Source organism: Cynocephalus volans, chromosome 16, assembly GCF_027409185.1.
Source record: "Cynocephalus volans isolate mCynVol1 chromosome 16, mCynVol1.pri, whole genome shotgun sequence".
Taxonomy (NCBI): domain Eukaryota; kingdom Metazoa; phylum Chordata; class Mammalia; order Dermoptera; family Cynocephalidae; genus Cynocephalus; species Cynocephalus volans.
This window is the reverse complement of record NC_084475.1, coordinates 1,187,180-1,208,347: the sequence shown is the minus strand read 5'-3', so window position 1 is coordinate 1,208,347 and position 21,168 is coordinate 1,187,180. Positions and strand designations below refer to the sequence as shown.

General features: G+C 45.2%; 1 protein-coding gene across 1 annotated transcript; it reads left to right on the top strand.

Moving 5' to 3' along the window:
• The first annotated feature begins 1,870 nt into the window (after positions 1–1,870).
• On the top strand, positions 1,871–3,061 carry GJC1 (gap junction protein gamma 1). Its single transcript, XM_063081398.1, has one exon. It carries the CDS (start codon positions 1,871–1,873, stop codon positions 3,059–3,061), a length of 1,191 nt encoding a protein of 396 aa, XP_062937468.1.
• The last annotated feature ends 18,107 nt before the right edge of the window (positions 3,062–21,168 follow it).

The window sequence follows — 21,168 nt, the reverse complement described above, 5'->3', positions numbered from 1 at the left end:
TTTTTTTTCTTGTATCTTAAAGAAAAAAAAACTTACTGTGAACACATTGGGATTGTTTTAAATTTATTTGTTAAAATGATAGTAATGAACAAAGTTGGCACCTTATGGATGATTTTTGGCCATAGCTATTCAGAGTTGGCAGAACTTGATAATGAGCAATAATTCACCTTGGAATTTTTTTTGTTTTTTAATCCAGTTTTGTTTTTTTAAAACACCAGATGCAGGTGTTTTCTTTCTGTGACTATTTGTGAGCAGTTGAATCTGTAAATCACCTCCTGTGGAGACGGGTGTCCAGTGACTGAGAGCCAGCTGTTGAGCGTTTTAGCTAAACAGCTTGCTCCTAGTTGGCTGCTTAAATCCCAGGGAGAGGTATTGGCTACTCCAGGGAGTAGAGCACACAGGGTGAAGATTTTTGCGAGGCCTTTAGTGACCCAGTTTAAATTTGCTGGGATTCTTCTGCTTTGGCTACTTTCTATAGGTGCCCGAGTTCATCTGCTTCAGGTTTTCACAAATGACTCATCTTCCTGACATATTTTCATAGTCTACCATGACTTAAGAATCTTGGGGTCACTGTTCACAGCTTCTCATCACTTGCATTAAAAGGAGAAAACAGTGGTATTCAAGTTCAAGCCCATTTTCATTTCATTCTGATTGATGCCTGTGGTACATAGAAAACTTTGTTTCTTCCTGATATTGGCATTTTAGTGATCCATTGTTTTCTGTGGGAGGAAGCTTATGACCTCTTTTCTTTTTCTCTTCCAGAAGGAATCTGGAAAAGTTGCAAGCAAAACATCATTTCTCTAAGAAAACTTTGGGTAACAGAAGTTCTGGATAACAGGTAAGGTGTATTTAAACTGCTTTGGTCATTCAGACAAATCACCTATAATTTGCAGAAGTAAACTGGGAGAGGGAGGAGAAGAGGTTTAAAAGCTAAGTGTACTTTGTGTTGGGGGGTTGTATTAGGTATTTTACACATATTATCTCATTTAGGGGGGTTTTACCTGGATTCTGAACATCCATGACTTTCAGAATAAAACCATCCTTTAAAAATGTTTTAAATGGATTTGCCTATTGATTGTATTTAATGTCTTCACAATTCACTTTAGCACACATTTTTTAACATTTATCGTAAACGAAATACAGAAATAATTTATAAATTCTGTTATGTGGTAAAGGGGTTATAATATTTGTTGCAAGACCATTCACAGTGGGCTTTTCAGAAAAACCAGAATCTGCTCTGCTGTGCTGCCTAGGAGGGAGGGTCTTCCTAGTTCCTTTCTGTCTTTGTTTTGGTTCTTGATAATTGCCAGTTGTTTGCAGCTGTACCATCTCCTTAATTCCTTTTAACGCTTTGTTACCTGACCCAAAATTTAAGTTTCCTAGTAAGTAGTGGAGCCCAGCCTAAGTGTCCTGTATGTTCTCGGTGGTGATCTTTCTGTGACTGGCCCAAATAGCTACACCTACGCTTCGTTTTCTTATCTAAATCTCACAAAGTTCTGAAGGCCTCAAGAAACAGTGTATGTAAAGAACCTGGTATACTGCATCTGAAAATACAGCCCAATAAATGATAGCTACAATTTTACTTTTCAAACCAGGGAAGACATGAAAGCAAACCAGGCCTCCTAGGACCCTGTAGACCCAAACCTGTGATCATGGACTGAGGTGACTTGTCTTCCCTAAGAGCAGCAGAGAGTGATGTGCTGTTTATTCTAGCATTTGTTCCAGTGTGAGCCTTGCAGTTCGATTTCAAGTATGCAGAGAAGTAATTCTTAGAGATATAAATTAAAAATTAAATTGTTACGATTTCAGTATTTGTTGACTTTCCCTTGCTGTTTTCCCGCTTTTCTCAGGGCGGACCAGTTCAGTCACCATGAGTTGGAGCTTCCTGACGCGCCTGTTAGAGGAGATCCACAACCACTCCACGTTTGTGGGGAAGATCTGGCTCACTGTGCTCATTGTCTTCCGGATTGTCCTTACAGCTGTAGGGGGAGAGTCCATCTACTACGATGAGCAGAGCAAATTTGTGTGTAACACAGAGCAGCCAGGCTGCGAGAATGTGTGCTACGATGCCTTTGCACCCCTCTCCCATGTGCGCTTCTGGGTGTTCCAGATCATCCTGGTGGCCACCCCCTCAGTAATGTACCTGGGCTATGCCATTCATAAGATTGCCAAAATGGAGCACGGCGAAGCAGACAAGAAGGCAGCTCGGAGCAAACCCTATGCAGTGCGCTGGAAACAGCACAGGGCTCTGGAAGAGACGGAAGAGGACCATGAAGAGGATCCCATGATGTATCCAGAAATGGAGTTGGAAAGTGAAAAAGAAAACAAAGAGCAGAGCCAACCGAAACCCAAGCATGATGGCCGCCGAAGGATTCGCGAGGATGGGCTCATGAAAATCTATGTGCTGCAGTTGCTGGCAAGGACGGTTTTTGAGGTGTGTTTTCTGATAGGGCAATATTTCCTGTATGGCTTCCAAGTCCACCCATTTTATGTGTGCAGTAGACTTCCTTGCCCTCATAAGATAGACTGCTTTATTTCTAGGCCCACTGAAAAAACTATCTTCCTCCTGATAATGTACGGCGTTACAGGCCTTTGCCTGCTGCTTAACATTTGGGAGATGCTTCATTTAGGCTTTGGGACCATTCGAGACACACTAAACAGTAAAAGGAGGGAACTTGAAGACCCGGGTGCTTATAATTATCCTTTCACTTGGAATACACCATCTGCTCCCCCCGGCTATAACATTGCTGTCAAACCGGATCAAATTCAGTACACCGAATTTTCCAATGCTAAGATTGCCTACAAGCAAAACAAAGCCAACATTGCACAGGAGCAGCAGTATGGCAGCCATGAAGAGAACCTCCCAGCTGACTTGGAGACTCTGCAGCGGGAGATCAGAATGGCTCAGGAACGCTTGGATCAAGCAATCCAGGCCTACCATCACCAAAACAATCCCCATGGTTCCCGGGTGAAAAAAGCCAAAGGGGGGTCCAAAGCTGGATCCAACAAAAGCAGTGCTAGTAGCAAATCGGGGGATGGGAAGACCTCCGTCTGGATTTAATCTTGGCTGGGCTTAAAACCTGTGCTTTTCATAGTTTATGGTAAGCAACGGCTCACTGAATAATGACTTCCATTGAGTAAACATTTGGCTCTGGTTATCTTCAGGGATGCTGTTGGCTCATGATCCAAGCTCAGGGGACTCTGAAGGCAGGGCTGGAATGAGGGAGAAGAAAGGGAAACACAGTGTTCCCGGGCACATGTTCTCAGCAATAATACAGTTGCAGAACTTTACGTTTGTGTCTTCCAGATCTGGAGAAGAACAGATATATTTAAATCATTCTTGTTGAACAGTTTTTGTATGTACAGTATTATGGTACATTTTTTAGTAGAGAACTTTTTTTGGTATTTGTACATTGAACTGCTGTAGTTATACTTTTATATTAAAGGGGAAAAATTCTTATAAGTAATGCCTATTAGGCTAGTGTTATTGCTCTGTTCAGCAAATTCCACCCTGGGTTTAGAGTTTTAATAGATGCTACACCTAATAAAAGTGCCTCTCATGTTGCAGGAAAGATTTCAAATATGTGAGGAGACAGGAGGAGGGGCGTTTTCAATTCTCCTTCGGGAGAAGGAGGTTGAGATCTTTTCTCTTTTAAAACTGAGAAATCTTTGAATTCTGTTCATGTGACCAGAGTTGTAGTCAGTTTTTGAAAAGGTATTCATAATTTCAAAGGAAAAAAATGACTCACTTCAGGATTTCTTTCAGTATCAAGCATTGCCAGTGTATGCTTTGATGGTGTGTATATAATTTAAATTCTTTCAAAAAACTGATAAGCAGAGGTGTCCCCAGTATGGTAGAAGTGTGGAGAACCGGACTGGAGTTGATGCTAAGTGCTTCCCTCAGAAAGCAAAGCCGTGCCTAGAGAATAAGTCCTAATAGGACGTTTAGTTGTGAACCTGTTTGATTTGCCTTAAGCCTCTGTCCAAAAACCTGCCTTTCTCTCTGGTTTCTTAAGAAGCCAGTGATGGATGTTTTATTTGTTAACATCAGAAATGCAAAAGTTCCCTTGTAGACTGAGAACACTCAAAGCTCCTTCTACTGCAGATGGCAAAAGGCCTAAGTCCAAATTCCTTTTTCTTTATCATGGAACTTTTAGAATTTACCTACTTCTGCCAGTGTAGGTTTCTGCCTGAAAGGCCATTCTGACCTGGGGTTCTGTCTGTAGACAGATCTAAAGAGAAGTTCAGTCATTCCCTATAAGCATATATGTATTTGTCAGTGACAAACATCGATGCTCATAACACGTAATTTGTGGTATTTTATTGCCATTTCAATCTTATGTTGGAGAACTTTGCTCTCCTGTCATGTTAACATTGTGTGTCTTAAAGTTTGTGAGCTTCTGAGTAAGAGCTTGGTAAAGGTTTAAAGGATTCTCTCCTCCACCAGGGAGCATCTCATTGGGATGTCCCACTTTTTCCTAGCAGAAAGCTATCACAGGCCACCTCTGACTTTGAGATTCCAGAAGTATTATCTTTCATGTCTTAATTTAAAAATGCCAACTCTCCATTGTTTAGGAAAAAACTAGCACAGCACCTGTGTGCAGTTTTTTCTTCATTGTTTCTCCGTGGCATTTCTCCCCCCTACCCCTAAAAAAAGAAAAAGAAACTTAGTAGAAAATTTTATCTTCTAGCCATTCACTTACTTTTATTTTGCTTTTTTTTTTTTTTTTTTTTTAATCTTTCAATTTTAGCCTAGAGAAGCTTCTCAGGATCTCTAAACATCTTAAGCAAAAAATACACTCAGGTAAGACTGCGGGGTAATTTCAGGAGGTGGTATCCACAGATGTAGCGTGGATAACTAGTAGACATGCACAGTTTCTTTCAAACCAAATGTTTAATAAGGAAATTCATGTAATCCTGAAAAAACAGTCAAGATCTAAACACCTAAGCCTACCTAAGATAAAGGACTACCAATTAATTCTTACATCGTTAGATCTTTAGACATATTTCTTAACTGAAGGACAGAAAATACACATACACTCACGTTCATCTTCAGAGCCTGAAGGAGAACACAGTGGCTTTGCCAGCAGAGAGGTTGAGGATTGGAGAGTGATGGAGGAAAAAAAGAGTCACGCAGAAATGCCAGGAGGAACCAGGCAAAGACATCGGCACCAGAAGTGCTCGCTTAGTTTCTACAGACAGTGCCCCTGGTGCTTCATCTTGGCCTGCTCTGACGAGAATGTTCTCTTTTGTGTCTGGATAACTCTTCAACTTCTCGAAGTATATAGAAAGATATTCTATGTCACCTCCCCATGGGCACTCACTTTTTAAATCTATTTTTATTCTCTTGCTAAAGTTTTGATGATGACAAGAATTTCCCAACCACCACTGCCACCTTAGTACATTTTTCAGCCTCTGAGCATATACATTTGCCAAAGCCATTTTCCCTCTCATGGCATGTTATGGACCTACATTAAGAAAGTGACCCTATCAATGTCTAGCTTATTGCATTATTTGGGTCGACATTGAAACTGTAAAAATACTGTTCTGGCTATTCTGGAACATGCAGGCAATTGTGTAAAAAGCAGTGAGTTTTTTTTTTTTGTTGTTGTTGTTTTAATCTTATCAAAATTATATTGTTTAAAAAAAATTAATATTTTTTTGAATTGCCATAATAAGATATGCTGTGTCGTGACATTCACTTCTAAGTAGAAGTTGGGTGCTTCATTCTTCACAGGCTAGAATCAGGATATGATGAACAGCAGGTTTATGTTCTTTACCATACTATTGGATTTATTCTGATGTGCTGTTTCCTTTCCTCTTCTTTGTTAAAAATCTGTTATTCAGAAGAGATTTGTAAAAGGAACAGACTTTTTTTCTTAGTTCACATTTGAGGGGAATTAGGTGACATTTCCCCCTAAAGATATTTGATGTTCATTTTGCAGCTTTGTCTCTGCTTATGACTTAGTTTTGCCTGTTTCTGTATTTGTTCATTTAAAACCACAAGTGTGTGATTTCATTTGAAGTCAGTTTTTCTGGGGATCTGTAGAGTTATTAATTCTTGATAAAAATGAACTTTGTCATCTAAGATGGTTCTCACAGCTTAGGACTCGCACATAACTGCACCTTTTAGGAAGGCACCTATATTTTTTAAAGGAAAAACAGTATTAGGAACCTTAACTCTGTTGTTTCTTCGTGGTATGAAATTAGGCAGATCACTTTACTTTTCCAAATTTCAGGAACCACTTAACTTCTCAGAAGTGTTAAGAGGTAGAGCTTCTGTTAAAACCAACTGTTGTTATTGGTTACTTGTCTGAGCTTGGAGCGTCACAAAAAATAGCTGAACTGTGTGTGTGAGTAAGATGTGCTTTGGTGCTCCTTATCACAGACACCAGTGATGGTTTGAAACACTCGCTTACTCTAAGCAGTTTATACCAAGAATGGACTTAGATGTTATTCCTATTAGTCATACCTGTGATTTACCCATTCAGCTTCTAGATGTCCATGCTTTACGTTTCCTGTCTCATTTAAGAGACAGTCCACTTCTAAAAATAACATCTATAGTTGCTAATAAATTTTTGGCCAGCCAGTTTTTGGTAGAAGGGAAGTATGTTATACTTGAACCTACTCCAAGAAATGCCTTTTTGTAAATCAGAGGTCTTTCCTGGCTGTGAAGAAAATACCTGAAGTCAAAGATATACAGTTGCTGGTCATTTTGTTTGGAAGGTTCCAGATTAATTTTATCTTTATAAAATCATGTAATCTTATGAAAAGACTTACCACCTGAAAATAATAAAGCCCTTGCACCTATACAGTGCAGTTTGGAAATAAAATTTCAGCTCACTTATATATCATAAATCTATATTAATTCACAGTCACCATCAAATGTTAGAATCATTAGAGTGCATATTTGTCACTCATTTTGGCCACACATCATGGAGAATTTAAAGATTTGTATTTGCTGTTGTCTCTAATATAGTTCTGTTGTTTTGTTGTTGTTTTTAATAATGATGTTAAGTGGGTTTGGTTCACGGACATTCCATATTAATAATCATACTTTTTAAAGAAACAATCCATAGTATTCCAAAATCCAGGAGTCCGAATAAAAGAAAGTTCTACTCCAGTGCAAAACCTCTGCAGAGATAAAAGAAGTAAGAGATTGCATTTCAGGGTTGGCTTGTTGAACCAAGCAAAGACGTTTGGCTATATGCTTCCAAGATTGAAAATGTTTTTTCTTTATTGTATTCTTCAATTGTGTTTTCTTTAATAAATCTCTTACTGAATTCTCTACCTCAGGCACTGTATGGTCATATGACTAGTGTATTGATACCGAAAAACTTAGCTTGGACTTCCAACTTTTTAAGATAATTTAAATGTAAAAATCAACTATTAACCAGCAATCTAATGTCATGTGGTGTGCAGTTTGGATATTGTATGAACAGCTAAGGAATTACCTGTTCTAGTGCCAAAGATCACTTGTTGCTGATTTTGTTCTGTGCAGTTTATGTAAAACGTTCATGGTAGAGACAGACTCTGTGCTCAGGGCCTTGTCTCTAGGAAGATTTTGTCAGTTCCAAACGTTTTGTCAATTCTAAATACAGTTTAGAAATACATTTGCGGTCTGTGCATCCTTTCCCAAAACTTGAAACTCATTGAAAACTCACCTGCCAGGAAATTGTCATATCTGCCACTCTTTGTATAAAATAGTACCCAAGAGTTTAATGGTCTGTACTGAAAACCTGATATGAAAATCTCTTCTCAACCTCCAAGTTGATCTTAGTGGGAATACATGAGTAGAGAAATTTCCAGCTAGAGCCTTGGGCTCAAGAGATGCTCTTTTTCATAACTGAGTTGCAGCTCCTCTGGGACTGCTGTGCCTAAGTGGATCAGCACATTTGTGGCATCACAATCTGATGAGTATAGGTGGCCTTAAGTGGGAGGAGGGGGAGGTCTGGGGCCTATGCTTGGAAGCTGGGGTCACACTTTTGTCGGTAGCTCCCTTTGTGTGCCTTCTCCAAGGGACACTCCGTGCAGACATAGAGCGGTCTTGTGGGTGTGCCTGGTTCTCCTGAGAAAGGAAGGGTGTGGGAGAGGACTGAGGAGAAGGGAGCATTTATCACAGCAGTGCCCTCTGTTCCCACAGTCGCAGGATAGCTAACTGGAAGGTCACGCACAGAGCCCACCCTCGGCATGGATTGTAAACTGGTCAGCCAGCCATATTTGGTAATGAACTGTGAGCTGTTTAAAAGCTGCTGGAGTGGTTAAATCACTGTTAGTTGTGAAAGTGAATTTGTTAGCAGATTTGCTGTCAGGCATCAAAGTTAAATCTGTTTTCTTTACTACATAAGGTTTAAAGACTATTTTTCAGGTCTTAAGGGTTTATATTAATACATAATACTTTTAGATTTTACCTCCTTCAAATATGACATGTTGGAAGCAGGTTACACAGGGGCATAAAGATTACGGAGGTGGAGGCAGAGTTGAGAGCCGAATGCAGGTCCGCACATTGATTGCGTAGTGGCTCAAAGCCAGCATCCTTTGCTGTGTTCCAAGAGGAGTGTCCAGAAGCAGCTGTTAGTTGGGGCTTTCTCTCAAGTTGTGGTTGGGGGCGTCTTTGCTGGGTAGGCCTCGTGTCTATAGTTTTTCAAAGTGTGACCATTAAGCCACCTGTGTTAGAAGTAAAATACCTTAAAACACAGGTTCCTTGGACCCATCTCAGGCCAACATAATAAGAACTAATAAGTTCTCTTGGTGATTCTCTTTTTGAAAAAAAAAAAATTATTAAGGTGTAATATTTGAATTATCTCCTGTTCAAGGAGGCTTAGACCTGTATAGTGCATCACTTTCATCTCATCTGCCAGCTCACGATAATTGATGATTGCCTGGAGGGGAGGAGTGTGTAGAGGATTCAGAGATTCATCTGGGTTCAGCCAAATAATCCATAAGTGATTTGCGGGGGCAGGGTGGGAAGGTGCTGGCAAGAGTATGCCATCCCTAACTAGATGTTTACGTTTTCAAAACATCATGAAATATGGGTTCAGGACTTCCAGTTATGACTACGACTGGACTCATGGAAAGAACCATTGCACCCATTTTCATGTAAATGAAGCTGGTGTCATTACTTAGAAATTTCTCCACTCTGCGTTTAATGACATTTGAGGAAATGACTCAGAATTTGAAAACACTGGGGAAAAGAGATGATGACATGGGTGACAAGCGTTTGTTGTCAGTTGATTTTCTCTGCTGCCCCCTCAATGGCACAGCTTTCCTTCCCCCGTCCTTGATGCAGTATGCCTACTTTAAACTAGCTTAGGGAGTTGTGAAAGAAAACCTAAGGAAGCCCACTACTAGTGCCTGGAGGGAAAACTGATGAGTCCCTCTTACCCTTTGCCAAACCTCCCTCAAGTACCCTTGTCTGCTTTGCTCTCCTGGAGCCATCACAGAAAGCCTGGTGAGGCTGACAGCCTTAAACTCCAGGCAAGGCAGAACCAAGCAACTGTTCATAACCGATTTCAGTGCATGGCCAGTGACCTGAATGGGACCTGACCAAGGGGAAAAGTGATACAGAACTAGATAGCTTTTTTAAATTGTTATTTTTAGTTCGTGTACTCCTGTGAAAGTAAAATTTTATCTTTGCACTGGGGACGTTGAAAAACACTGACAGGGAGCTCCTTTGGCTTGGCCCATTTTCTGAAAGCACATTGCAGCTGTGGCTTTTGCCCAGCAGGCAGAGGCTGATGTTAGATCTTGTACCCAGCTGCTGTCCAGAGCAGTGACACACGTCAGCCTCTGATTGCAGAGTAGTCTGCAGGGAGATTGGGACACCTTAAGGTGCTTTTAACTACAAAAGCCCTGGAAACTTAAGTACAAGTCATCAATGGACCATTTATTTCACATTTAGATTGGGAAATGATCAAGACTTTGGAAACTTTGGCAAGGATCTGCAAGGTCTGGACCAATCAGATTAAAGACCAGATTGTAATAATGCTGTTTAGTCCCAGTGGTCTTTTGTGAGGGGGCTTTGATCTAGAAGAGACATGGTGTGAGGGCTTTTTCTTTTAGGCAGTGAGCGCTACTCAAGCCAGCCCTTCTGAGTAGTCAGCTGTGATCCTGTGAGATAGCTAGGAAAAGGCAGGGCAGAGCATTCAGTGTAGGTCTAGGCTAAAGGCGTGTGTGTGGGTGGGTATTGTGAGGTAAGGAGGAGTGTGAAACACCATAGTGCAACTAGGTACTGCCTGAGAAGGTTGTGAATGGGTCAGCATGGGTTGGCCTAAAATAGAAGTCCTGGGCAGAAGCCCATAACCCTTGATTTTTTTATTTTTTAATTTTTTCTTGTAGCTGGCTGGTACAGGGAACTGACCCTTGACCTTGGTGTTACAAGGCTGTGCTCTAACCAACTGAGCTGACCAGTCAGCCCCAGCGTCACCCTTGATTTAGCACTGCCAGATGAAATACAGGGTGCCTGGTTAAATTTGAATTTCAGATCAATAATGAATAATTTTTATATACTGCATGGAACATATATCAAAAATGTGTTGTTAGTCTGAAATTCCAACTTAACTGTGTGTCCTGTGTTCTTATTTGCTAAAACTAGGGCCGAGCCCGTGGCGCACTCGGGAGAGTGCTGCGCTGGGAGCGCGGCGAAGCTCCCGCCGCAGGTTCGGATCCTATATAGGAATGACCGGTGCGCTCACTGGCTGAGTGCCGGTCACGAAAAAGACAAAAATAAATAAATAAATAAATAAATAAAACTAGCAACCCTACTTGAATCAAATTTGACTCAGACATGCATTCTCAGGCCTGGTAACAGAGAGGATGGGAAAGGAAAGGCTTTAGTCAAATATTAGAAAAACAGAATAAACTATCTGCTGAGTCTGAGCCCCTTCATGCAGAAAGGTAGTAAGAAGTTCTGCTACCAGTGAGGACTGCTGGTCTTTGCTGTTTATGGCAATTCTCCTTTGATGTGAAACATTATTTGGTTCTATAATTTTATCAGTAGCAATTTAGTACCAGGTCAACCCAAACTCAGGCCAGCTGCCCATCTGCTTTTTAAAAAACTTAATCCATCAATCCCACTCCTGGATATATATCCAAAGGAAATGAAAGGATCTCAAAGAGATATTTGTACACCTACGTTACTTGCAAGCCTTATTCACAGTAGCCAGGAAGTAGAAACAGCCCAAATGTCCATGAAAGAAAGAATGGATGAAGAAAATGTGGTGTATCCCATACAATGGAATAGTATTCAGCCTGGAAAGCAATCCTGTCACGTGCTACAACATGGATGAACCCTGAGGACATTGCGCCAAACAGACCAGTCACAAAAGATCCAAGTACTATATGATTCCACTTATAAATAAGATATTTAGAATAGTCAGAATTATGGGTAGAAACTGGAATGGTGGTGCTGGAGGAAAGGGAATAGAGATTTGTTTGATGGGTTTTTAGTTTTAATTTTGCAAGATGGAAAAGTTGTAGAGCTCTGTTACACAACAATGAATATAGTTAACACTACTAAACTACACTTAAAATCATTGAGGGTAAATTTTATATGTGTTTTTATCATAATTAGAAATTTCTTAAAAGCTTACTAAAATAAATGATAAAAGAATTTTGATCGATACTAAGGACATAAAAACGGGAAAGTCCCCCCCATGCTCCCTCGTCATCCCCCTGCTCAGAGCTCTTTAGTCGGCCATTTCTTCTCAGAAATATTCATGCACATAACGAGCATATACATGTGTCTATTCTTTGCTTGGCAAACCATTTATTCAACTGAATTACAATCATTTTTAATAGAGGCAGCCTACAGGATCCCAGATCCAAAATTGGTGGCACCAAAGTTAGAGGACTGACTTTGTCTTGAAAGGGAACACTTAGAAAGTTAACAGGAACATCTACTGCTGGTCTACGTGAATTAAAGGCATTACATGCTGCGTTTTTTTTTTTTTTTTTTGGCAGCTGGCCGGTATGGGGATCTGAGCCCTTGACCTTGGTGTTACTGCATGCTTCTTATAAAAAAAATTCAGAAAATTCAGAAAAGGATAAAGAAAAACAAAAGACATCAAGAATTGCCCAGTCCGCCCCAGAAACATTTTTGACATTATTAGCATCGTCTTTTTAAAAATGCACATATAGGGGCCGAGCCCGTGGCGCACTCGGGAGAGTGCGGCGCTGGGAGCGCAGCGATGCTCCCGCCGCGGGTTCGGATCCTATATAGGACTGACCAGTGCACTCACTGGCTGAGTGCCGGTCACGAAAAAACGACAAAAAAAATTAAAAATAAAAATAAAAATGCACATATACTTATTTATTCTTAAACACAGGAAAGTATGAAGGAAATACAAATGGCCCACAACTTGCACACTCAGATAATTCTTGTTTGATATTTAAAAAACAAAAGGGGCTGGCTGGTTCACTCAGTTGGTTACAGAAAGGTGTTGATAACACCAAGGTCAAGGGTTTGGATCCCCTTGCTGGCCAGCCACAAAAATAATAATAATACATAGGCACATGTCTTGAAAATGAAAACTACCAAAAATGTATAAAATGGATGAAAAAATCCCTTCCCCAACAGCTTCTCTCCCCGGTATATCATATATCAGCCTACATATGAGGTGTCATTCCGGAACACACTTCTACACCGTATGCTTTTACTTACTGCATCTTGGGTGCTTTTCATACCTCCCCTGTTGACCACTCTGTGGCACAGCCGGGCACCATCAGACTTGTGGCTACTGCCAGCACGATGGCCTCACCATGGCTTGTTATTCTCAGGAGACCAAGAGAGATTCCTTCACAAAAAGTGAGTTTGCAGCACTTACCAAAGGGAAAGACCCTGGACATGCTTGATAGTGGGTCTTCAGCTGTCTTTCCAAGCTGGTGATTTCTAGTGTCTTCGTGTAATAAATTCTGTGAACAAGGATTGATGTGTAGTTTTTAGCACTTTCCTAAAAACTAAAAGCCATATTAAACTTAGCCCAAATAACTTTCTCAGACTTAGAATCTACAGATTTAGGCCAAATCATGGAAGGACAGAGGGTGATAAACACATTCCTGATGGCGTCTATCAGAGCAGTCGTTCCTTCCGTAGGGACAGGGCACTCTCATCAAGGGAGGTCGAGGGTCCATTGCACTCTGGCTCTGCTGGGCAGAACGCACTGGAATCTGCTCTTCGTTTCTGTGCAACAAGCTTTAGGACAAACGTGGGTAGGTTGGAGCATGTCCAGAGGGGAGTGACAGGGCAGGGCAAGGCTTTGGTCCATGGCCCACAAGGAGCAGTTAAGGAATCTGAGAGAACTTTTAGCCTGATGAAGAGAAGATTTGTATTGGGGAAATAGTGGTCTTTACATATTGCAAGGACTGTCCTAGGAAGAGGGTACTAGTGGGTAGGAATTGTAAGGAGACAGAACTTCATTACAATTTGAGTCTTCTGAAAAAATCCTTTGCTTTTTGAGGTGGTATGTTGCCCCTCGTTGTAGGAATTTACACAAAGGCCAAGCATTGTAGAAGGAATTGAGGAGGGGTTGGGCGGATATTGTCTCAGGTCCCTCTTGTCCTCGGATTCTGCTTGAATAAACAGGATTTTAGTCTCCATCCCCTTTTCAACAACACTAAATATCAGGATTTTCTTTTTACATCTTTTATTCTTTCCCCTTAAATGTCTGCAAATTCTGGGCAAATATTTTAGTAAGTAAACACTATACATCTTTGACATTTCCGAAATACTCAGGAAAGAGAAGAACCCATGAAAGGCCTTTGGAGGGGGTGGCTGGCTTGTGCTGGGGACAGAAGTCTCTGTGCCTCAGAGCTGTTCCCACTTGACCCCTCGTCAGCATCCTCACCAACAAGAATATGTTAGGTGGGCCTGTGCAAAGGCTTGGAAAGACGCAGAGACTCCCTTGGTGGCTTTAAGGAGTTGCAGAAAACGGGACTTTTACATGAAAGTAACAGTCATAGGCAGTAGAAAGGCTGAGCTTGAGGTGCATCCTTTGAGGCTGGTTTATCTGTGGAACTGACATATGGGGACAGTAACAGCTCCTGCTGTGGCTGGTGACTGTGAGGGTCACTTGAGATGCTGTGCAGGGCCCAGCCTGTAGTGAGCACTGTCCAAGCAGGGGCCGTGAGTGCTCAGGGTTCGTGGAGAGGGCACCCGGGGCTGGGAAAACTGATGTCTCCACTGATACATCCGGAAGGTGGAAGAGGGAAGCTAATGGGGGCGCGGGGGGGGGGGGGGAGGGGTGCGGAATTGAAAATATAATCCCAATACTTTCTTAATAACGACAGATCAAGTATTCTTTCATTTGTATTGTGCAATGGGAAAGAAATTTCCACAGGGAGCTCATGTCATTGGGTGTGTCTCAAATGACTCTGTTTTGCTTTCATATCCCAAAGATCTCTCAAATTCCAGATTAAACTCCAGTTACACAGAACAGTTGTGAGCCGGTCTGGATTTTCAGGTCCCAGTTTATGTTTCCTCAACACTCAGCCATCCAGCCTCCTTTCATCTGGGTGGCACTGATTTGTTCGTTCCATAAACATTTATTACGCACCACCAGTGTTTCAGGCACCAGGTTCCGTGCTGTGAATCTGACAGTGTAAAAGGCAGACCTAGTCCTTCATGGGACGGCCACTGCCTAGGGGGAGTAGACAGGCCACCCTGATTCCGGGTGCTGCTGAGTGCTCGGACCCACGAAGCAGTGGGAGAAAGTGCTCCAAGTGCACAGGGCAAAGGCTCCTAACCCAGGCTGGCCCATGACAGATAAGCTGAGACCTAACAGATGAGTAGGAGGTAGATAAAGTTGGGGTGAAGTCATAAATGAGAAGGAAGGTCCAAGAGTGAAAACTTTCAAGGAACTGGTAGAAATTCCTAAGGTTCGAACCTAGAAGAGAAGATGGGCCGAAATGAGCTGGAGAGGTAAGTAGGGAAGGGACAGGAGAGCCAGAGCCCTGGGCTGGAGGAGGAGAGCAGAGCCGCAGAGCGGAGCTGGCGATGCCCCGAGCCACATGGTGCAATGGAGGAGGAGGAGGGTTTGCAGTTGGCGACCCCCGATGTTTGCTCCAAGGACTGGAGGGGTGGTAAGGAACCGGGGGCAATTCTATGCACGGCTGCGAAGGTGCAGGCGCTGGGGGCCGGGGCTGGTTTTGGTGTGTGTTTTGTTTTGTTAAGGATGGAAAGACCTTGGGCTGTGGGAAGGAGTAGAAGATAGTAGGAGAGAGGACTGATAAACAGCAGAATGATGTCTGATAAGACGGAGCAGGGGCTGGGGTTCAAAGTAAAGGCAGAGGGATTAGCCCTTGGAGGAAGGGCCTGGGAGAGCTGGAGGAACACAAGTGGGGAGCCCAAGCGGGAGCCTGCGGGGCCTCTCAGATGGCGCGGGGTGGGGGGAGGCTCTCTGGGTGAGAAGGGGTGGGTCAGGGTGAGTTTTGAAGAGAGCCACGGAGGTGAAATTAAATGTGGGGGGAAGACGAAGGAGAGCCACCCATGGCAGTGCAAGTGTGACAGCTGCAGCCTTGTGTGCCCCACTGAAGCTGGAGACTGGTTTAGGGGTGACACCAGCCCGAGCCATCCTGGGAGTCCCCATCTCCCTAAGAGCAGCCCTGCCTCCCACCACCCCATTCCTGTGCTTAAATCCTCCACCCAGAGTGACCCACAACAAAAAGAGTTTCCTGGGACAAACTTCTTATGGTCTATCCTTGGTGGAGACGCTGGAACATGTTCCTTGCAGCCGCCTCTGAAACACAGTGACACCTTGTTTTCAAGGCAGCTGGGATCAGTCTTGACATGGAAAAAGTTACTGCGGTCAGGCTGGAGGAAAGGCAGATAGTGAGTGAGTTTATTTTTAAACCCAAGTGGGCACTACAGCTGCCAGCGAGCAGCAGACGGCTCTCGGGGAAAATGGAGATTGGCAGTCGGTCAGACACTTGTCAGGGAGCCTGTGGGCTGCCAAGTGGGCAGGGGTTCAGGTGGCTGAAGGCCAGGACTGTGCTGAGGGGTCGGGTCAGCAGGAAGGACAGCTGTGAATGCTTTGGAGCCCACCTCGAGCATGGCCTAGGGAGGCAGTGGGGGCTGGAGGACAGCATGGCAGATCATGAGGCCACATGGAGCCAGTACGAATGATAACTGTTCTGTCCCTTCACCTGGGGAATAGCTTTGTGCAAGAGTAAAGGACAGTCAGGAGCCTGTTAGTGGCCCCCTTGCATTGGACATGTCCCATTAGCATTCTGGGGAGCCAGTGGCACTTGGTCCCTAGAGCTGACCTGGAATGCAGTGTGTGACTGAGCGGAAGGCCGTTGCCAGCGCTCAGCAGGGAAGACGTAATCCGTGGCTTCATAACTCCATCAACCTCGTGAGGGTTGGGCCAAAGGTTCGGGTGATGCTGGGCCCTCTAAGGACTCCTGTGCCATTGCAAGGGCTGCCAGGGCATGTCTTAGGAGCTGTCACCAGGGATGGTCTCTGAGTTGTAAGAGCTTAGGCCTCTTAGAGGACATCACAGCAGTAGCTTGAGTTACACCCTGACCACGTTTTTACTTCCCTCCTTTGCTTTCAACACCGAAGGTCTGACATGCCCAGGCAGGTGGACACAGAGGTGTCTGGGTTTGGTTGGTCCTCAGGAGTCTTCCTTCGCACCAAACCTCAGGGCTGGGGTCACTTCTCTCCCGCAATGACCTTCTGCAAAGGTTGATAGAAATCTTATTTCACCTACAGCAAATGCCCAGGAGCCAGAACCCCTTCCAGGGCAGAACAAATCTAGGTCTCTCACTCTAGGTTAAGTTAAAATTTCCTGATCCTGCCAACATAATCCTGGCTCCTCTCTTGCCTTCTAGAAAAGACTGTACTCCCACGTTCCCTTCCTTGAATGAGGTAGTGTCTGCTGTATGTGATCTCTTTCCTGCTGTAGTTGTCTGTTTCCACTTCTGTCCTTGCCTTATTTCAAGGCTTCCTGGGTTGAAATATTGTTACTTAATAGCATCAGTCACAGCAACATGTAGCTGCTTGAGCACTTGAAGTGTGACTCGTACAAACCAAGATATACTTTAAGTGCACAATACATCCCTGATTTCAGGCTGGCCACTTAGCTCACTTGGTTAGAATGTGGTGCTGATAACATCAAGGTCAAGTGTTTAGAGCCCCATACTGGTCAGCTGCAAAAAAAAAACAAGTAGTAAAGATTCATCATTGATTTCAAAGACTTAGTGCATTGCACCAAAATAAACTTGTAAACAAACAAACTTAGTGCAAAAAAAAAAAAGACCCACGGTCAAGGGTTCAGATCCCTGTACCGGCCAGCTGCCAAATAAATAAATAAATGTTATATCTCCATAATTATTTTACGTTGATTACACGTTGAAATGAGAATATTTTGGATATATTGGATTTAATAAAATATATTAAAATGATCTTCACCTATTTCTTTTTTTTTTTTTTGTCTTTTTTGTGACCGGCACTCAGCCAGTGAGTGCACTGGCCATTCCTATATAGGATCCGAACCCGCGGCGGGAGCGTCGCTGTGCTCCCAGCGCCGCACTCTCCCAAGTGCGCCACGGGCTCGGCCCACCTCTTTCTCTTTTTAAATGGGGCTACTAGAAAGACAAAAAATACATACAAGGATGTAGCTTACCTTTGTGGCCTGCACGCTGTTCTTTTGGACAGCACCCGTCTAGACACTGGGATGAGCCAGAATGAATTTATCATCATTCTTTCAACTTGACAAGTACACTGTGAGCACCTGCGAGGTGCAGAGTGGGCTGAATGACCCCAGCTCTCCATCCTGGCCACCTTCAATTCAGGAGGGAGGACAGAGAGGGGGCCACACATCAGCCTGAACAGACATAATTGGGAATTGAAATCTGCACCCATGACCCACCCAGAGACCCTCAACAGAGAGCATTGGCTGGTTTAAGGAGGGTGACAAGCAGAGGCAGCCTGGGGTGGTGGTCTTATCAAAGGATTTCCTGCTTTTGAAAAAACCTGTACCTGGAAATTCCTTGCAATAGACAGCCTTCACCGCAAACTTTAAATTCCTGGCTCCATGCCACACGTTTAGGAACCACAGCACTAGAGCTGCCTGTAACGTGCTCTGAAGCTAGAGTCAGTCCTTGCAGATGACCTGTCGGGGCCCGAGCCGACGCTCCATTCCAGGCCACAGAGATTTATTTCCTCCTGGCTAGTTGGGAGGAAATGTGCTGGCATCACAGGGCAGACAGGAGACGGACAGAGGGCTGGGTGCCCCCTGGCAATCCCATTGCCACCAGTGCCTCATCTCTGAAGGCTCCTGGGCTGTGGGCACCCAGCAGGCAACTTCTGGAGCTCCAGGATTCGGCCTGAGGCTGAGGGGTGTCAGATGACTCTGCACTGATTTTTTGGTTTTCCTCCTTCTTTTTTGGTGGCTGGCCAGTTAGGGGATCCAAACTCTTGACCTTGGTGTTATAACACCACACTCTAACCAACTGAGCTAGCCCTTGAATTGACCTTTAAAAGCCATGAAGGCTGAGCCTCACCTGTGCCCTCTCTGCTTGCCCCTGTCATTTGCCACAAGCCACGTTTTTCGGTGCCTGAAGGGCCAGCTGTATGACACATCAGACCTGGGTTAGTTGTCAGAACAGACCAGAAACTGGGAACTGAGAAGGGGTTAAGCGTCAGGATGGAGGAGCTGAGAGGCAGGAGCAATAAAGTTAAAAATAGTGTCATCCAGCCCAGAGCAAGGAAGACAAGGGCAAACCTAGGCTTCAGTTCATGACAGCTTTGAGAATGATTCTTGCTTCTCCCCCCATCCCGCCCCCACATACCAAATAGGAAGAGGCTGGAGTTGGATGTTACCCGGTGTCCTGGGGGGATTGAGATCCAGAGTAGGGTGGGCACCGCGAATCTACACTGGATGCTGCCCCGTGTCTCTCTGCATGTGAACCTAGGTGGCCCTGGGAGTCCTGCCCATCTGAGAATGTGGCCGTGATCCTGGAGCTTCGGAGCTGCCCATTCTCCCCAGGCCCCCAGCTGGCGTCGCCATTTCTTGCTCCCCTTATCTGTCCTCTCTCCTTCCGTTCCTCCAGCCCCTGCCCCCACTTCTTTCCTCTTTTCCCTGAACAAACACGACTTCCGGAGTCAGATGGATCCTCCAACAGTCTTTCTCTCCAGTCGCTCCAGACTGTGAGAACATCCAGGCACAAAGCACTCTGGAGGCAAAGGCGAGGATAACGATAAGGGGCTCCTGGTGCAGACTCCAGCGGGGCAGGCCCTGGCCCAGCCTTGCTCAGTCCCTCCCTGCTCCAGGCTCAGCCCAAGAGCAGCTCAGTGCCCCGGGGACCAGTGAGGTTAACAGTTTTGTCCAGCTTTTTTGGAATCTCTTGGGAGATGAGGAGAGGCTTTTCTGGCTTCAACCATAGAAGGGAAGTTGAGTCTCCTGCCTATTGGTAAAGTGCTTTTCTGCACACCTGTTCTCCTGCTCTGCTGAAGCCAGAGGAGGGCACGGTGTCGCTGCTGGAGAGCTGAGGGAGCAGAAGGGCCAGGCCTCTGCCCCGTTTCCTCACCCCGAATGGGAAGCCATGCCCCTTCCTCCCAGATCCAGGTCCCAGGTGCTCACTTCCCGCTTTCAGCACCCCAGTTGGTGTGCTCCTTCCAGGGCCAAAGGAAACAGGTAGGGGGCCTGAGTCACAGGAGGGTCGTTTGCAGAAAGGAGAGACACAAAGTTGGTGTGAGCTCCGTGGAAGCCCCAAGACGTGATCTTTAATTGATGCTCCTGGCCCTGCCTCCCCACCCGAGCCCCAGATGACATATGTACAGGATGCTGGATGGAGCCAGGTCCAGGCCTGCATTGCCACAGCGTCCATTCCTCCCTGGGCACTGCCAGGGCAGGGCAGGAAGATGCAGACAGCTGGGAGACAGGGCGGACTGGTCACATCAAGTCTTAGGTTCTCCATGTCCCCAAGCCACGTACCCATGCACACAGAGACATGTCTGTGTGCACAGAGGTATGGATCCAAATGCTTGAGCTCAGCTATGCTGCCACCTGTGTGCACATGTGCGCCACCAGACAATGGGTGCCTTAAGGTGTCACAGCGATAGTGCAAAACCCAGCCCTTCCCCCTGCCTGCCTCCCCTCGTGGGGCTGGTGGAGCAGAGCTGGACAGAAGGGCACCCCCCTCACGGGGTAGTGCCAGCTGAGCTCAATACTGAGGACCCCACTGCAGACAGATGACATCCACCCACCCAAAAGGGTGTCATGGGTGTTCCAGGGTCCAGTTTGCCCCTGAGGGTGGTGCAGATGAACAGTTTCCCTCACGGACATTTCCTTCATGATTGTTCAAGTGTCCCAGAAACAGAGGAACTCAAAGGCCCTGGGGTGTTTGAAACCCCTAGAGTCTGGGTGTGGTATCCCTGGGAGAGGGACTCCATTCATTTGTGGCTTTCATCCATAAGGTGGCTCGTCCCCACATCTTGCCCCTGCCAGCTAGCTTTTAGGGTCAAGGAGCCAGAGCCCCTCTGTCCCAAGCAAGAGTCGTGAGGGAAGGCCATGGGGACTGAGTTTGTAGGGAACTGAGGAATTCTCTCAGGCTCAGCCACAGCGGGGATCAGAGAAGCACATAAGGGGAAACATCTGTAAACACACTACTCAGCGCTGGAGAAGGGTCAGGAGTGGGATGCGTTTGACGGGCTCTTGGACGTTTTTGGAAGCCTGGGACCATCCATGAGACCTGCTCTCCCCACTTCCCCTTGCACATCACAGGCAGAGCCCCTAACCCTCCAGGCACTGGGCCACCTCTGGCCTTCCCTACTGGGAAGATGGCCCAGACTGGGACCTCTAGACCACACCAGGGGGCACCTAAACCCTGAGTCAGCCCCAGAATCACCCTTCTTGAAGAGGGGAACGTGCCATTTTATTTCAGGGACTATATTTTCTAGATCCCCCCCCAACCAAATACATGTGTCCTGGCAGGGACAGCAGGACAGTCATTTTGGAATAGAAGACAACCTGGGACATGTGGTTGCCGTACCCACAACTAGACCTTGGGCACGGCACAGGCAGCTTTGGTTTGAATCAGCACTTGTACTTCTTCCAAGCTCAGCGGGGCTGGGCGACGGGGGCAAGCAGAGGTGGCTGGCCCTGCCTGTGTTTGGTGACAGGATTCCAGATGTGACCATCCCGGGGGAGGGCCCAGGGGACGGCCACA

Coding starts and splice junctions, on each gene's coding strand:
- GJC1 (XM_063081398.1), top strand. CDS start 1,871: ATGAGTTGGAGCTTCCTGACGCGCCTGTTAGAGGAGATCCACAACCAC.